The sequence below is a fragment of the Diabrotica undecimpunctata genome, chromosome 2, assembly GCF_040954645.1.
Source record: "Diabrotica undecimpunctata isolate CICGRU chromosome 2, icDiaUnde3, whole genome shotgun sequence".
Classification (NCBI taxonomy): domain Eukaryota; kingdom Metazoa; phylum Arthropoda; class Insecta; order Coleoptera; family Chrysomelidae; genus Diabrotica; species Diabrotica undecimpunctata.
This window is the reverse complement of record NC_092804.1, coordinates 16738836-16757812: the sequence shown is the minus strand read 5'-3', so window position 1 is coordinate 16757812 and position 18977 is coordinate 16738836. Positions and strand designations below refer to the sequence as shown.

The following is an 18977-nucleotide window of genomic DNA, read 5'->3' as shown; positions in this document are numbered from 1 at the left end:
AAAAAATAAAAAATATTTTCATTGCGGATAAGAAAATTCTAATCGTGACTTAAGCACAAGCAACTAATAAATAAGCAAAAAAGACAATTAATTTCATTGACATATCTAGTTTGATCAAATATTTGACCTTCTGACACGGAATTAACACTTCTGTTGGGGATCTCGTGTCATCAGATTTCCAAGCGTAAGGCCACTATAACCAAGCTGCAGTCACGTTATGATCACCTGAGAAAAATGATTGTTGGAACTACAGACCATGGTTGACATCTTGGTTTTATCTCAGTAATTTCAGTATTTTTTGTGCCATCTGTTATTCCATACGTCAACTATTTTGCCTTGGAAGTATGATTTGAGATCTGTCGCTAGAGTTTTTGGATAGATCTATTATAAATAGTTGCATCCTCTAAGGGTTCTCGTGCATATTTATCCATCAGATCGTTTCCCGTGATTACAATATGAGATGGCACTCACAGGAAAGCAATGTTTCTGGGATTTAGATTGTGTAATGAGTTTGGCCACGGGATGGACAATAATAATATTCATAACTTCTGCTTACAATTAATAGTAGTAAATTTCCGTATTAAAATAGTAACAATAAACTGTAAATGTACAAAATTAATAATAAATTTACTAAGTTTGTAAAAGTACATTAGAATGGACAATTTTACTATTGCGTTCCCTCATAAATTATAAACGTATAAATATAAGAACATTCTTAAATACTGTGAATTTAACCAATCAACGAATAAATTAAAAATAAATGTTTTACCTCTTTTTCTACTTGGAATCCCCCAGGGATGCTTTTCGCATAAACCTTGAACGTAAGTATAAAACGAAAATGAAAAATATAACGAGAATGTCATACAATTACCTTGGTTGTAAAGATGTGTGGTACGACAAGAAATGGGTAATATAAAAGTATTTAAATTACACCTTCATAAAGTTTATGATTAGTGAGTCGTATTTTGGATTTTTGAGTAATAAAACCAATTGAATATTGAAGGTTGTATGAGTACGTGCATGTGTTTTATAGTCAAAGAAACAACATACGGTAAAATAAATGAAAAAATAGGTACATTAAAAACCAGTCGTGAATATTCTTAACAAATTCTTCTAGCCTCCCTGCTGTCGTTTACATACATCACCATTTAAGTATCTATTCGTACAGAGTGATCCAATGTCCCCTCAATATTAACAATGCTTTCAAATAGGATATTTAAATTAAATATTTTTTTATATGGGATTAAGTCACAATTTAGTTTGTATGACAGTTCGTAGAGATTAAGACGATTCGAGTGACCAAAACTATATTCAAATCCATCATACTTTGCGAAAAATCGATAGTAAAGTCTATTTTTATTGTGTTATATTTCCTTCTATATATACGATTTACCAGGAGCGGATACACAAGTGGGAAAGGAGAAATCCCTCCTCCCAAGAAGTTTAAAATTAAAGAAAACCTATTTTTTTATGTCTTTTATGTAATTTGGGTTTATCTTTTTTTATGTCTTTTAGTTGCTATTTCATTGGAAGTTCCCCTCCCCAATACTGTGATTTACAGTAGCACCGTACACATACTGTGATTTACTTACTAACAGCACTTATTTACACGAATTTGTTCAGACTAAAATTACTCAATCTGTAATAATTATTCATGCTTTAATTATTTATTTAAAGCTATTACTTGGGTTTATTTATATAAAACCAAAATTTTATATAAATAAAACCAAATCCAACGAGGTTCCTGGTAAAAATTATCTCCTGAAATATTAATAGCAGTGAAAACCCAACGTTGTATTTAAGGTACCGGACATTCACGTATTATAATCATTATTTAAATAGAAAAAAACCCACAACTTGCGTTCAAAATTTTCTGCAATATGTCATATTACACTACTGAAGAAAAAAACCCAGGGATTGGAATTTTTATGATAAAAATAAAACGTGATCAAACTATTCTACTCATTAACAATATTGTTTTACTTTAATATAAAACACCTGGGAATTGCAATTTAACGTATTATAGTTTATACTTTTTTACGACGACATCGGGTTCACGAAAAATAACACAAAACAAAAATGGATAATGCAAGAGATCATCGACCTCATGGACGTAAGACGAAAACATAAAACAAACCCAATACAATGCAAATGGGTCAATAAATAGAAAAAAGTGCAGAGAAGCTAAAGAAAAATGGATGTCAACCAAATGCCTAGAAATTGAACAACTTCAGGAAATGTATAATAACTTTAATGGCCATAAAAAAGTGAAAGAAATGACAGGTAGACACAGAAAGAGACAAGAAACAATATTAAGAAATAATAATAATAATAATGAGATAATTATAGGTACAGAAGACAAACTGGAGAGATGGAAAGAATACATTCAGACACTTTTTGACGATGATAGACCTCGTTCCCCACCATCCACAGATGATCGAATAAATGAAAAAGGTCCAAAAATAACAAGAAAAGAAGTTATTTATTACCAAAAAAATCCAATGGCTCACACTGCGATGACTATCGAATATTATTCCTTAACTTTGTACTTTTTGCCTTAAATGTAGATGCATATGAATGTTTTATTGATTATCGAAAAGAATTTGACTGCGTTAACCATCAAAAGATGATCGAAATTCTGAGAACAACTGGAATTGACGAGAACTATATTGGCACCAAACGGCAACAATTGAAACAGAGCACACAACATCCGAAGATATACGAATCCGACGAGGAGTGCTACAAGATTGCGTCTTATCACCACTATTATTTAATCTGTACTCGGAATCTATATTCAGAAAAGCATTAGACGAGGTTCAAGGTGGAATCAAGATTAACGGAACCAGCATAGACAACATCAGGTACGCTGATGATATCGTACTAATAGCAACACACAAGAACTACAAAATATAATAAATGCAGTAGTTCGTCATAGTGAAATGTTCGGTTTATATCTAAATGTTTCCAAAACTAAAATTCTAGTATTTTCAAAGATACCAAAAAATTAACATTTGTACGCCAAGGGACAAATAATAGAACAGGTAACTTCCATAAAATATTTGGGGGCAAATATCAACAGCAAGTGTAATCCAAAAAAATAAATGCTGTCAAGAATCGAACAAGCGAGGAAAACACTCATGAACATGAAAACATTTTTTACAAGATCAGGCCTTAGTCTAGAGCTCAGAATTCGAATGATCAGATGTTACGTTTTCTCTGTTTTGTTGTATGGCTGTGAAAGTTGGACAATGGACTCTAATACAGAAAAATAAATAGATGCCTTTGAAATGTATATATACAGACGGATGCTGAGAATTCCATGGATACAAAAAGTTATCAATGGTGAGGTACTTCGGCGCAAGAGTAAACAAAAAGAATTACTTATCATACTCAAAGAGAGAAAAATACAATACTTGGGTCATGTGTTAAAGATGAAAGATATGAATTACTCCAAATCATATTGGAAGGTTTGCAGGACAAAAGATCAGTTGGAAGACGCCAGAACTCGTGGCTGAAAGACCTGAGGAAAAGGTTTGACCGCTCATCCACAGAAACCTTTCGTGCAGCAGTTTTCAAAGCTACAATTGCCATTTGGATCGCCAACCTTCGAAAGGAGACGGCACAATAAGAAGTTTGTACTTTAATGGTACAGGTACCTACTCTGGTGATTACTTGGCATTATTTTGTCGAGTATGTATCGTATTTTACTAAGTTTGGCTATTATATCTTGAATTCGGCGTTTCCTAGAAGAGCATGGTGCAGTTCCAGAATTATTTTTGAGTTTTTTAACTCTTCAAGAAATTTGGACTAGTCTGAATAGTGAACAAAGATAAAATCCGGAGTAAATAATAAACTGATTATGTAAGTTTCCCGAGAAAACAATGATTTAGAAGTAAGAGATGTACACAAGTTAAGTGAATTTTAACGCTGAAGTTACAAGTGCCAGTGATTTTTTTTTCAACAGTATGTATTGTAATTATTCTTGCTTTAAATAGAAAAGTCTCCACAACTTACGTAAAAAATATTATGCAAAATGTCATGTTATTATTCTCGGACATTTGCTTGTTAGTAGAACTGGAAACATGTTGTTTTTATAAAGCAAAGCGATAATTTGAACTAAATCAATATTCCTTATCGATTAACCTCGAGTTCTTTGTTTGTAGCCATAAAGTATTTTATAAGCCATTGCAGCTGTTATTTCATTAATTGAAGAGTTTCTTGTTTACTAATGTCACAATATTTTAAAACCAACTTGTGTACTTTTATTGTTCGACAAATTACCGAGAATAAAAAATGCAACACGTCGATATATCTTTTGTCAAATATTAACTGCATGTTTAGATATTGCCATGAGAGATGTGATGTCATTTAGGAACATTTTGATTATCATTAAATTATTTACTGTAATAAAGGGTTTTTTAGCAGCATTCGTTAGTTGAATAGTTAGAGTGCCTTTCACAATGTTTTATTAAATGAAATCCTCAGAATAATAATAAACTTTTGGATGCGGTAACTTAAGTATTCAGCGTATTCAGAGGTGATCATTGCGATACATATTCCTAGTTTTTATTATTTACGAGATAATATCACTGTGGCGTTGATTGAAAAAAATTTTTATTACATTTAGAATAAATATTTCACTATCAAAAATTTTTACAATAATTGTTCAAAATGACTACCATTCACTTCCATACAATAGTACAATCTATTTTGACATTTTTCTCTGACATTTCTTAACACGTCTGAATTTAATTGTCGACATTCATCCTCTATTCTTTGTCGTAAATTATCCAAAAATTCTGGTTAAGTAGCATACATTTTTGTTTTCTAGGGGTATTAAATCCGGTGACCTAGGTGACCAATTCATCATCTGCTCCCTTCTACTTATCCAACGAGCGGGAAAAGTTTCGTTTAAAAATTGGCGCACAGTAAAAATGTTATCATTTTCTACTATTGCCTAAGTAACTCAAGACAAAATGCACCATTTAAGTTTCCATTGATAAAGAAGGGTTCGATAATGTGATCACCTAGGATACTACACCATACGTTTAATCTTTGAGGATGCTGTGTGTGACCACTGGATCACTCTCAGTCCAGTATCGGCAATTATGTCTGTTCACCAAGCCATTTAATTAAAATGAGCATTCATTGGAAAAATATTGCTTAAAAATATTATTGTGGATTGTTAATGATGCATTGTGCAATTAATTCGCAAAATTCAATTTTTTATGGATGGAACTTAAATTTAAGGAGTTTTTGGAATGCTGTATAAGGTTAAATAACAATTGTTCTGCTTATTGTTAACAGTGATTGCTCAGCCTCTAGAAAACTGTAAGGATAAGACTGAAGAAAACGTAAGGGTTGATAAAATTTTATTACGAACTTTAAAAATTACAGTAATTAAAAAACCGACTATACAAAATAGCGACCGACTTGGTCTGGTGTTGAGAGCGAAGTGAAGTTGTTCGCACCAAAAGCTGGCTTCTACTTTAAACGGGTAAAAATATAAAGCGCTCTAGTCAGTGGCGCGTATGTTTGAACAGAGATAAAAATGAATATATTATCACTGTGACAAATAAGTTTAAAATAAACATAGATGCGAAACGGAACACTGACCGTATTGCTCTAATTTTCTGCATCAGTTCATTCACATACTTATGAGTTGCATGTCTATTGTGGTGTGTTTCATTAAAAGTTCTAGCAGCAGCTCTTACACAATTATTATTTTTGTAGTATAAATTTACAATTTAGATTCTTTTTTGCACAGTGTAAATCATTTCAGCAACCAAATTGCACACGTATTAAAATACTCTGTTACGAGTTATAACAAATTGTGATTGACTATTAACCGATTAAAACTAATGTCCAAATATCGAAAACCTTTGATAAAAGTTTAATAAAAAGTGAAGTTTTTTGTTTCTTGGTTTTTGAAGATACTACAAATTGTACGGTTAAATATTTAAAAAGTTTAAATTAAGCTACAATCAATTTAAGGCAAGAGATATACTATCTTGTTACAAGAAAAATTGTCTATCTCATAAACTAATTACTACAAGTACAAGCTGATTGTATTATACATTTTTTAAATCAGCACAAAAAGGAGAATCCACAAATAAAATAAAAAAGGAGGAAGTAATTAAAAAAAAATAAAGGGATGATACGGGGGGTGAGAGGGTGTTGTTTCCAGCAAGCTTAAATATGATATATTGCCTCCTTCTTCAAATAATAATTGACGTGGTTTTGCGCTTTTCCTAAAAATTACAAGTTTAAATGTTATTTAAGGTGGATAGTTTTATGTGAAAAGCACTGTATATCATCATCATCATCATCAGTGGTGCTACAGCTCTAGTTGAGCCTTGACCTTCCCCAGTCTATTTCGCCAGTCGTTTCTGTTCATCGCCAACCGTTGCCAATTTGCCGCGCCGATTTTCCTTGCGTCCTCGTCCACACCGTCCCTCCATCTCAGTCGTGGTCTGCCTCTACTCCTATTTCCCACTGGGACCGATAATAGAGTTCGTCTGGGTGGGTAATTTTCATTTGCTCTTGACACATGTCTAGCCTATCTAAACCTACCTATTTTTATGAAGGATATTACATCTCTACCATTTACTATTTTTTTATACTTCTCGTACAATTCGAAATTATATCGCCTTCTCCAAATACCATTCTCACAGAATGCGCCCATTATTCTTCTTAGTATCTTCCTTTCGAAGACGAGCAGAAGATTTGCGTCTGTTTTGGAGATGGTCCATGTTTCTGACCCATATGTCAGCACTGGTAGGATGAGTGTTCTATATATTATTAGTTTGGTTTTCTGGCTTAAATTTCTGTTTTTTAGCTGCTTGCTTAGTCCAAAATAACATTTGTTTGCTAGCAGTACCCTCCGTTTTACTTCTTCAGATGTGTCATTATCGTTTGTTATGAGAGAACCCAAATATGTAAACTTATTTACTACCTCAAAATTATATTGGTCTATACTGAAGTTTTCTTCGGCGTTTCTAGCTCTATCTCTGTTATTTGGAATAGATGCTAACATTTTGGTTTTTTCCTCGTTTATTTTAAGGCCCATATTTTGTGCGGCTGTCAAGAAGGAGGAAGTCATCTCTTTAAGTCCTCGTGTAGTACGTGCGATCAAATCCAGATCGTCAGCGTAAGCCATAATCTGCGTTGATTTATTAAAGATTGTTCCCCTATTGTGTAACTCGGCATCTCTTATAGTCTTTTCTAACGCTATATTAAAGAGAAGGCACGCCAGCGCGTCTCCCTGCCTTAACCCTGCATATGTTTCAAACGCTTGTGACATATCGCCTTGTATTTGCACTCTGCAGATCACTTTACTCATAGTTGTTTTTACGAGCCTTATTAATTTATGGGGAATGTTAAGTTCATTCATGGCTTCGTATAATTTACCTCTTAGGACGCTATCATACGCTGACTTAAAGTCCACAAAGAGATGGAACGTGTCAATATTAAATTTATTGGTTTTTTCTAAGATTTGACGTAGCACAAAAATCTGGTCAATTGTTGACCTACCTGGCCTAAAACCGCTTTGATACTCACCAAGGGTTTCTTCCACGTACGTACTTAAACGGCTGTACAGGGTGTTGGAGAATATTTTGTACATTGTATTCAGAAGAGTTATACCCCTATAATTTTTACATTCCAACAAATCTCCCTTTTTGTGCAGTGGACATATGATTCCAGTGCACCATTCCTCTGGCATTTGTTCTTCTTCCCAGACTTTGACTATTATGTTGTGAATTTGATGCATAATGCTGTTACCTCCATGTTTGATGAGCTCTGCGGGGATACAATCCACTCCTGGGGACTTGCTATTTTTGAGTCGTGTGATTGCGTCTTTCACTTCAAATATTGAAGGAGGTTCTACGTGAGTGTTATTTCTTGGTTTTTGGGGTGACGCATCATTTTCCACTTCGGTACCAAGTGTATATCATAGTGATTTGGAAAAACAAACTGAATAAATTAATAACCGTCAATTTGACAGATGAAGCTTCAACAATATGGCTGGTACTAAATGTCAAAGTCTCTATTGGAAGAGCCTATACAATGACAAACAATTAAAATAACATTTCTCAATAATATATTATTCACTTTTTAATCAGACGAGTTGTATAAATCAGATATTTTAATACTTAACCTTAGCCACGTTCTCCTGCTGAATTATTTATAAAATCAAATTCCACTTCAAAAGACAATTATTATGGCAAGATTTCTTAATGATACTCGGTAGATATGTAAAATTAATATACACAATATCAGCAAGAAATAATCAATATTCTCTTGCACAATATTAATAAAACCATCAAAATTTAAAGAGAATTTTGACAAAATATATTACCAAACCCTTTTAAAACATCTGAAAAAAGGATCTAAGACTTGAGACTTGAAGAATTGGAATTTTAAATAAACAAGTAATATTTGAATTCCTTCTCTGTCTATTTGTATGTAATATTGAACAATTTGTAAGATACTGTAAGGTTGAAAATTACTAATATTTGAGCCTTGAGGGAACAATTCTTGATAAAATAAAGGCAGTTGAATGTTCCGAAAAGCAGTTCCGAAACTGTAAATTTTTAATATGTTGTATCTCCAATATGTATTGAATGTTTTTCTTACATCAAAAAATATTGCGATATAATGTTGTTTTGTTGTTAAGGATTTGTGTATATCACTCCTCAGGTCTAATATGATGCCTATGACAGCTCGGTTTTTTCAAAAGCCATTTTGTTCATTTATAAGTAAATTTAAATTTTACACATACCAAATGAACCTCGAATATTCGTTACAAGTGGAATAAACTTGTTTAAAATGTGAGTTAAATTAAGAATGACCAGTCTTTGCATTCAACCATGCTGTTCAACCTCGTTATTGAAACAGTCATCAGAAAAACCAATGTAACCGGTCATATAAACACCAAAACAGTACAAATTACTGCATATACAGACGATGTCACCATTATTAGTAGAAGCACGACACGACTAATGGAAACGTTCAAGGAAATTGATCCTAAAGCACAAAAAAGAGGGCTTAAAATAAACGAAACAAAAACTAAGTCCACGAACATCAAAAGAACACCTGAAAATGAAAATAATAATAGCAATAGACAATTATTATACTATTGAACGTGGGGGCCTTCACATATCTGGGCACAGAAATCAATCAAAAGAATTCCGTAAGTAGCGAAATTAATGCACGTATTTCCAGTGGAAATCGTACATACTTTGCTGATAAAAGATTGATGACATCGAAATTAGTAGACAAAAAAAAACCAAAATGACTATCTACAGAGCTTTGATTAGACCCGTAGTAACCTATGGTTGTGAAACCTATGGGTAATGACGAAAAAATAGGCCAACTCAGAACATTCGAGGAAAAGATACTGAGAAAAGTATATGGCCCGGTGCAAGAGGAAGACGGCACATGGAGAATCACGAGAAACGACGAGGTTAATGAACTGAATAAAGGGTATGACATTGTAAGATTCTTGAAAAGTCAAAGACTGTCATGGCTGGGACATGTTCAGCGATAAGAAGACATTAAAATGACAAAGAAGATGTTACAGTGGAAGCCGGTAGGAAGGCGGAAAAAAGGAAGGCCCAGGACGAGATGGTTGAGAAGGGCCCCAGAGATCTGATTGGAAGGACATAGCCAGACAGGTAAAGACCCATCCAGGGTTATGATGCCAAAAGAAGAAGTTTTTGCATTAAAAAAGCCAAAATTTAGTTTTAAAAAATTACTAAAATTGTGTAAAAAACAAACGAAAATGTTTTGCAGTGTATAATATGTTTTTATGATAGGTACCTATTTAGTATCATCAAAAAATTACAATGCAGAATTGAGAACAACTTTGTTATCTAAACATATAAAATAAAAAAAAAACCTTGACCATACAATTTGCCAGCAAACATTGGTAGATGCATTATATTTAATAACAAAAAAAAGTTTAAAATAAGATATATATACATTAATAATATTGTTATTTAGAAAATGTTTGTCATTAAATATAATTTATCAGGGATGTACAGAATAGTTCTCTTCTATTTGTACCACAAAGGAGATGTTTCTAAAGGTTGGTTCAGACGTTTCAGTGATTTAATAGAGTAAAATACCTTTAGTGTAGTAAGTCTGCAGGCGGGTACTCACGCAACACTTAAAAATATTTGGTACAAATTGTAGGTACTTAACAAATCTCAAGTAGTGTGTGAGACGACGTCAGCACTTAAATAAACAGTTCATAGGCGCCAAAAAATTCGCGCCACATTTAATCGATAAGTCTGTGCAAGTGAACATTGTTCTTTTTCAACGACTTGTAGATGATGACTTGAAGGAATGGTCTATGAAGCAACTATTGAATTTTTAAACCTTTATGAAAATGAAAAAATAATTATTTGAGATCCCAATCAGAAGGTCCGTAAAACCAGAAGAAGAAGAAATAGAAATTAAGGTCACTATGTATTGGATTTTATTGAATTTAATCGAATACCTGAATTTGATGCTCTTAAATCTCCTGGAATCAGCTCAGCAAGGGAAATCTATAAATTGAAAAAAAAAATTTCTTCTTTTTCTATTTAAAAAAATGGTGATGACGTCATCATAAGAAGCTGGTTCACCCTGTATATTAGATTATTATTTGAAGAAATAGTAAATTAAAATCAAAATTCGGCCTGTTTCAGGAATTTCTAATAATTTTGTTTATTTAGCTAATAATGAATTTATTCGTTACTTTACATTTTTGCCATCCGGTACCAATTTGAAGCAACGTGTTATACATTCTTGGAATCAACTCAGCAATGAAAATCTATAATTTGTAAAAAATGGGGGTTCCATTTAAAAAAACTGGTGATGACGTCATCATACGATGGTGTTTCACTCTGTATATTAGATTATAATTTTAAAGAATAATAGATTAAAATCAAAAATCGACCTATTTTGGTAATTTCTAATAACCAAATTTCTTTCTATTTAACAGATGCAGCTTTAACAGATGCAGCTTCAACAATATGTCGTTACCAACTTCCGAACTGCCAAAGTTCGGAACTTTCTATTGAAAACCCCAGCATAAGTTAATAAAAATAAAAGAAAATGTTGGTAATCGGCATAAATTAAATCGATAGAACTTTACATACTGTAAAGCTAAAATCGATAGTGTATAGTATCGGAAAATAATTATTTTAATGTGTTTCTTATTAATAGAATGCTACAGAGCAGATTGTCTACAGTGAGTGTAAAGATATAGAGAAAATTATTATTAGAATAATTAAATATCTTAGAAAAAAACTAATAAAAATGACATGATTTCTAACTATTTATATCAAAAATGTCTAAGAAATGCCATTATATTCCATTTTTTTTTTTTTTTTTTCAATAAAAACAAACTTTTTTGTTAATGTTAATCATTCGATTTCAAAACTTGTTCTCTATAAATCAAAGTACATATGCCATGTAAATTAACTTGTCAATTGCAGTGTTTTATTAAGGCAAATGTGACAACGCCTCAAATGCGTATGATTAATTGCTCAAATTGTAAAGAAACAGTGAGTAAACATTTTAAATATAGTCTGTATTTTAAAACAGAAAGACTCTACCCTGATTAAAGAATAGTAAGAGTTTAGAGAGGACCTGGTTGAAAAAAGAGACTCAGGAATATACAGGATATTCTGGATGTTCACATAGTTTACAGAAAACCAACCCACACCAAAACATATTTAAATTACCATTCAAACCATAACGTAAACATCTAAAATGCAATTAGATAAAGCCCGTAGAGCCCAGAAGACCTGCTCTAATGAAAATGCTAACCTGCTAACAACGGTTTTAACAAAAAATAATTACCCATTGTCATTTATAAACAAGAAAATTCACAAGATTGACGAAAGGAAAAAATAAAACACCACAAGCAATCCAGAAACGCTCACAAGAAGGGATTTAAAGATGACAAAATACAATATTTAAAGGAATTATCGGAAAAATTAAAAAGGATAGGCAATAAGTACATTACAACAACAGTTAAAATAAATATTAAACTGAGATCTTTTCTGTCCAAAACCAAACTTAACAACACAAGGAAGATCAATGAACTGCATCTATAAAATTCCCTCTCAATTCAACAATTTATATGTGGGAAAAACCACAAGACGACTAAGTGTCAGGATAAACAAGCATGAAACACATGTCAACACACATGAGACAAAGAATACAGAGAAAAAGAAAAAAATCAAAGAAGTAGCCTAGTTGATGAAGAACAATATGTAGAAAACCCATCAGCAGGATGTAGCAGGTTCTGGTTACCAATACCAAAAGAAGAAGTCAGCAACAAGAATATACCAACGTTAACAGATTAATAGAAAGTCGGAGACACATAATCGACAATTATACATTGTTAGGGAATCTATAAGTATTTATTTATTTTACTAACCAAAGAAGGTACTACGACGCAATTGTTAGCTTCAGCTTTCGTGATAGCCACACGACGATAACCTCATAGAAGAATCTAGCACTCATTTTACAAATTACCAAGAAAGTTGTGCAGTGACGAATCAAGTCACTCAAGTCTACGTGGGTTACCCAAGTCCTACAGAACGCCATTCAAAGGTAAGCGACTTGCGCGTAATGCGTGGAAACACTTTTATTTTGCATAATAATAATAATATTGCTACTTATTTGTTGCTGCTGTTCTTTTTCTACATAATACATATTCAACACACAATAGATACACATATAATACATTAACACATCATACACAAACGCATAATACATAAACAAAAAAATAATCAGAATTTAATATCATGCTGAGGATAAAAACACCACCCTCAGAATTTTCAACTAAAAGCAACGCTATTTGTTTGAAAAACATAACCCCTAAACAATTTCCGGTTATAACACCTCATTATTTTTTGAAATAATCTTTTTTGAAAAAGATTTCCGGAGTGGAAATCGAAACTTCATGTAATTTTCATTACAATCATTTGTGGCTTAACCCATATATAAAAATAATATTTAAGTATGGTTTTTTTCCTATCCATAAACTATTCGATAAATATAATCAATTTCTATTCATTATTTTACGATATATCTATTGTTATATAATAGAAAAGTATTTTTTAAATTATAGTTTTTATTTTTTTAAATAATTACACATAGGAAAATGTTATGACCTCTATTATGGGTTACCCAACAAATTTTAAATACCCATTGTTACCCCACTTTTTATTTGTTCAATAAGTGACGTTAATGGAAAAGAATATTCCATGAAATTATTTTAACGATCTTTTTGGAATACTAGTATGAAGCAGTGGTGAAATTATATTTTTCTAATCAGATTTATTTTAATGTATCGTTAACTTGCTGTTAGATCGTTTTACGAGAAAATCTTTAATAGAAAATTGATTTGATGTGGAAAATACGAAAATAAAAATTTTATTGACGAGGAAATAATGGAACCTTTTAGTCGTGATAATTAAGATAGATTAATTTATACAAATACATATCTCGCACTACATTCTAATGTAGAAACCCATTTATATAAACACAACGATGAGGTCCTCAGAGTTCCATAGCAAACTCTTGTGCACCTTTCTACTTAATTCGAAAGCTACTTTGCTATGGACTTTCCAAGTGGCTGACTACATCTATATTATACATATTTTTTTGTTTCTGGGTAGTAAGTAGAAAAAAGAAAGATGCCCTTCTGAAAGACGCAAATGGAAAAATCATTATAGAAATTAAAGAGAAATTAAAGAAATGGAAGACATACATAACAGATCTGTTTGGGGATAATCGACAAGAACCGGAAGAAATCGACAGCGAAACGGAGCTAGAGATCATAATAGAGGAAATCGAACAAGCAATACCAAACACAAAAAACGGAAAAACTGTAGGTCCAGACGAAATACCTGCGGAACTACTGAAATGTCTAGACGATGAAACTCTACCTGTACTTCTGGACCTATTTAATGAAGTATATAAAACTGGAAAATCCCACAGGAATGGTTGGTGTCCACCTTTGTAGCAATACCAAAAACAGAATATGCCAAGGATTTTTCAGACTATAGGACAATATCACTAATAAGCCATACCCTCAAAATATTTCTAAAGGTGATTCATGGAAGATTATATAGAAAACTAGAAGATGATATGGATGATACTCAGTTTGGGTTCCGCAAGGGACTGGGAACGAGAGAGGCATTGTTTGCTTTTAATGTCCTCTCTCAAAGATGCTTAGATATGAACCTAGATATTTATTCCTGTTTCATAGACTTCGAGAAGGCATTCGACAGGGTCCGACATGAAAAATTAATAGAAGTACTGAGAAACAAAGATATAGACAGACGAGACTTACGAATCATTATCAATCTGTATTGGAATCAAAAGTCCAATATAAAGATAGAAGAACAAAAGTCCGAAAATATAGATATAAAGAGAGGAGTAAGACAGGGCTGTGTTCTGTCACCATTACTGTTTAACGTGTACAGTGAAGCCATATTCCAGGAAGCGATAGCGGATCTGGGTGATGGAATCTCTGTAAACGGAAGAATAGTAAATAACATAAGATTCGCTGATGACACCGTTATAATTGCAGACGCTCTGGAATCGCTACAAGAATTGGTAAATAGAATTAACGATTATTGCATTAGATACGGACTAAAAATAAATAAGAGAAAAACTAAATTTATGATTGTCTAAAAAACGCAAGATGGAAATGAAAGATTAATGATAGAGCAAACCCAAATAGAAAAAGTAGAGACATACAAATATCTGGGAACCTAGGTTGATGACAAAAATGACCAAAGCAAAGTCCGAATTGAAACTGCAAGGCAAGCATTTGTGAAAATGAAGACAATGCTTACCAACAGAGACCTTCAGTTGCATCTCAGATTGAGGGCTCTAAGATGTTACATATTTTCTATCTTACTATACGGAATGGAAGCTTGGACATTGAAGAAACAACACATAAGAAAAATAGAAGCGTTCGAAATGTGGTGTTACAGAAGAATATTAAAAATTCAGTGGGTTTAAAGGATTACCAATGCTGAGGTACTACGACGTCTAAATAAGGAGTTAGAAATTATGAACAGTACAAAAAGAAGAAAACTAGAGTATTTGGGTCACATAACCAGAGGAGAAAAATATGAGCTGCTGAGAATTATTATGCAAGGAAGGATCCAAGGAAGAAGAAGCATAGGAAGAAGACGCATCTCCTGGCTGAGGAACCTTAGAGAATGGTTTAACTGTAGTTCACTACAACTTTTCAGAGCAGTAGCCAACAAAGTGACCATAGCCGTTATGATATCCAACCTCCGATAGGAGATGGAACTTTAAGAAAAAGAAGAAGAGTAGTAAGTAATGTTACAATAGTAGTAATGTTACAATTTAAGTTTACAATTTATAAATAAAGTACGGTGTTACAAAAAAAAGTGGAGTTCGCATGGATTGCTTTGAGTCACTTTTTGTGTTTACTAAATGCGTGTGTTCTAAGGCTTAAGACAAGCATATAGTCTGTAAGCGGCCCTGTTTAATATCGTCCTAGTAGCAGTAATCTACCTAGAAGTATACTATTTTATTCCTAATGTTCACTGCAGGCCTTCCATCCAGTAGTAACACAGAAGTTTCTACTTTTGCAGACGACATCGCAATACTGACCATGGACTTTAATCCCACAAAAGCATCAGAAAATTTACAAAAAAAAAACCTAAATAAAATAGACATTTGCCTAAAAAAATGGCAAATTAGAGTAAATGAGACAAGTCAACACATGTACGAGGTACCAATAAAAAGAGGTGAATGCCCTCCAGTCACATTCAATGGGAAGCAATTAAGTAAGGCAAATGACACAAAATGCTTAGGTATCCATCTTAAGAAACGACTAACCTGGAAGAAGCAAATATTTACCAAAAGAAAACAACTGGGCATTAAATTTAGACATATGTACTGGTTGATTGGTCGAAACTCTAAATTAACATTTATTATATAACAAACTGCTTATATACAAGGCGATCCTCAAGCCCATGTGGACATATGGTATTCAGCTATGGGGCACCGCCAGCAATTCTAATCTTGCAATAGGTACTCCAACGCTTTCCAGAATAAAAGGTTAAGGTCTATACTAAATGCTTCATGGTGTTACATCCTCCTCTATAAAAAAGATCTGGAAATGACTTTGGTATAAGAATTTGTAACAAGTTACAGTGTCAAATATGGTGAACGGATAAAAGTACATCCCAATGTACTCGCGGAGCGGTTATTCGATGACAATAATAAAGTGCGTAGGCTGAAACATTTTAAACCAAATGATCTACCAAACAGATTTAATGTTTAAGCAAAACCAGCTGTATTTTAAATTCTACTTTAATTACGTGATATGTAGTTGTGATTGTGTTTTATTATTTTATTGCTTTTAACTTACATAATTTTTAATAATAGTTTACTATTCGTAATACCGTAACCCAGAGAAACCCCTGTGACAGAACTGGAAAAGTCTCTCTAAAAACTTTATGAGTTGATTATCAAAATATGTACCTGGAATATGAAGACAATGTATTGGGCTGGAAAACTTCATAATACCATTCAACAAATGACCAGACTTGGAGTAGGTATAATGGGCATAAGCGAAATGAGGTGGCCAAATAGTGGTGGTTGTATTGTTGACAACGATATGGTATATCACTTGGGAAATGATGACGGTCAACATATGTATGGGGTTGGAGTAATCGTATCTCCTCAATTACGTCAATATGTTACAAATGTTATACCTGTTTCTGAAAGATTAATAATAATCCAACTGAATACTACTCCGGTCAAATTAAATGTTTTACAAGCCCCAACCAGCGATAAACCAGAAGAAGAGATAGAGCAATTCTATGAGCTGTTGATAAATTCACTTAAACAAATTAAAAAAGAAGATATAATTATTATTATGGGTGGCTTAAATGCGAACATTGGTAAAGGGAAAAGCGGTGAATCCATTGGTGATTTTGGTCTAGGGAAGAGAAATGAAAGGGGAGAAAGATTTGTAGAGGAAGAAGAATTTGTAATACTAAATACGTTCTTCAAACTACTACCAAAATGTTTGTATACTTGGTCTCTCCGCAAGATCAACTAGGAAACATAATAAGAAATCAAATTGATTACATAATGGTGAACAAGAGATTCCGTAATGGATGCCTCTCAGTTAAAAGTTACCCCGGTGCTGACATATTGTCAGATCATGTTCCTGGTATTGGTAAATTTAGGTTTGATTTAAAAAGGTTACAAAAAAGAATAGTAACAAAAAATGTGATATGAGAAGACTAAAAGATAAGGAAACAAAGAGACAGTCGCACGGATTCTTTCAGAAAAGCTTAGTAACATGGAGCAAACATATGATCCAGAAGAATTACTCCAGAATATATGTGAAACCTTTAACAAGATCAGAGAAGAACATCTAATAGAAAATAAAGAGAAGTAAAAAAGTTGGATGAATGACAATATACTGTAACTCATGGAAGAAAGACTACTTAAAGACAAAAACCTGAGCAAAAACCAAAAATCAAAAATAGATAAAGCAAGTAGACCAGTGATAGCATATGAAGCAGTAGCAATGTGTCTTACGAAAAAAGATATAGAAAACCTAAGAATAATTAAGAGCAAAATTATGAGAATACTAAACGGCCCAATACAGACAGAACAAGAAGGATACATGAGACTGATGAACCATGAAATAGTAAATATGACCAAAAAGGAAGATATAGTAAACTTTATTAAAGCACAAAGACTGAGACAGAGAAAGTAAAGAAGAGGAGAAAACGAGCGACGAGCGTGGAAAATATCGAACTTTAAAAAAGTAGCCTAAAGAATATATGCGAACTATTTTACCGCGTTGTCAGTTAACAGAGCTCATGAAATATTGAGCGACCCATAGGTACTATACCAAGAGTTATCGGTCCATATAATCTAGAAGTATTATCCAATGTCTGTGGTATAAAAATTTAGCATAAGTAATAAATTATTAATCTTGGTGTAGGTATTAGGTTCTGTCTATAACGTTTAAAAAACGGAGAAAAAGGTTTGTTCATGATTTTAAATATCTATAATATGATAGTTTACCTGAGAAGTAATTGGCAAATGGTCTCATTCTAACCGCTTACGATTGAATATTTACCATTTACTAGGTACATACACTCTATGCTCCAGTGTGAGTTAATGGAACTAAGTAAGTCAATACCGTCCTATAGAACCTACATAATTAAATTTAGCAAACAATAAAACTAATTAAGAAACTGATACAGAAGTAAACTTTTTAAAAGTTGACACCGGTTACAAGATAAGAATTTTAAAGTTTTTAATTTTTAGTATTATTTTGGAATCCAATATAGTGAAATTGATAGCAAAAATTGAATGCTTTGAATATTAACTGAATGAAGCAAATGGACAAATCCGTAAAGTACATGAAGTACGTATACGAATTCAAACAAGGCAAACCAGCATAAAAACCATTGCTCATTAATAGTACTAGACAACATTTTATAAAAAACACTTGTAATATCGTACATAATAACCTGTTTTGCAATAACGACAATGGCTATTTATTCACATATAAAACTCTCATGGGTAAATATACCATTCAAATGATCTCAGTTTTTCTAAAAATACTAATTATGAACGTAAAATTAACTTGCAGTGCAGACATGAGTATGAAAGACTGTACTTACCAATGTATACTTTTTGGGCATCTTCATGTTGTCGGTGGTCAACGTCCTGTCTTCTCGAAATAGTTGCAAGAAACTGGCCACTGGCTTCTTTCAGGCTCCTCAAATTCGCATGTCAATACAAAACGCACCGCAAGAGCACAGGCAACTACCTATAACACACATATTTTGGTACCGTGTACTTAGGCTGAGGCAAAAGGTAAATTTAGGCCAGTACTTTTTGCTTGTATACAATTTTGCTATACAAAATACAGTCTTTAAATATCCGAATCA

The 18977-nt window shown here is 32.7% G+C and overlaps 1 protein-coding gene across 3 annotated transcripts in view; it reads right to left on the bottom strand.

The window, feature by feature from the left end:
* The window catches only part of LOC140434255 (facilitated trehalose transporter Tret1-like), an 81866-nt gene that overhangs the window by 54295 nt on the left and 8594 nt on the right, over nt 1-18977 (bottom strand). For 2 of the 3 annotated variants that reach the window (XM_072522371.1, XM_072522370.1), the window contains exon 2: nt 18708-18856. In XM_072522371.1, coding sequence (XP_072378472.1) covers nt 18708-18734 — 27 coding nt within the window. In that variant the 5' untranslated portion in view covers nt 18735-18856. Of the gene's footprint in view, nt 1-769; nt 794-18707; nt 18857-18977 lie in introns of those variants that run through there. The other variant, XM_072522376.1, reaches the window with a different exon arrangement.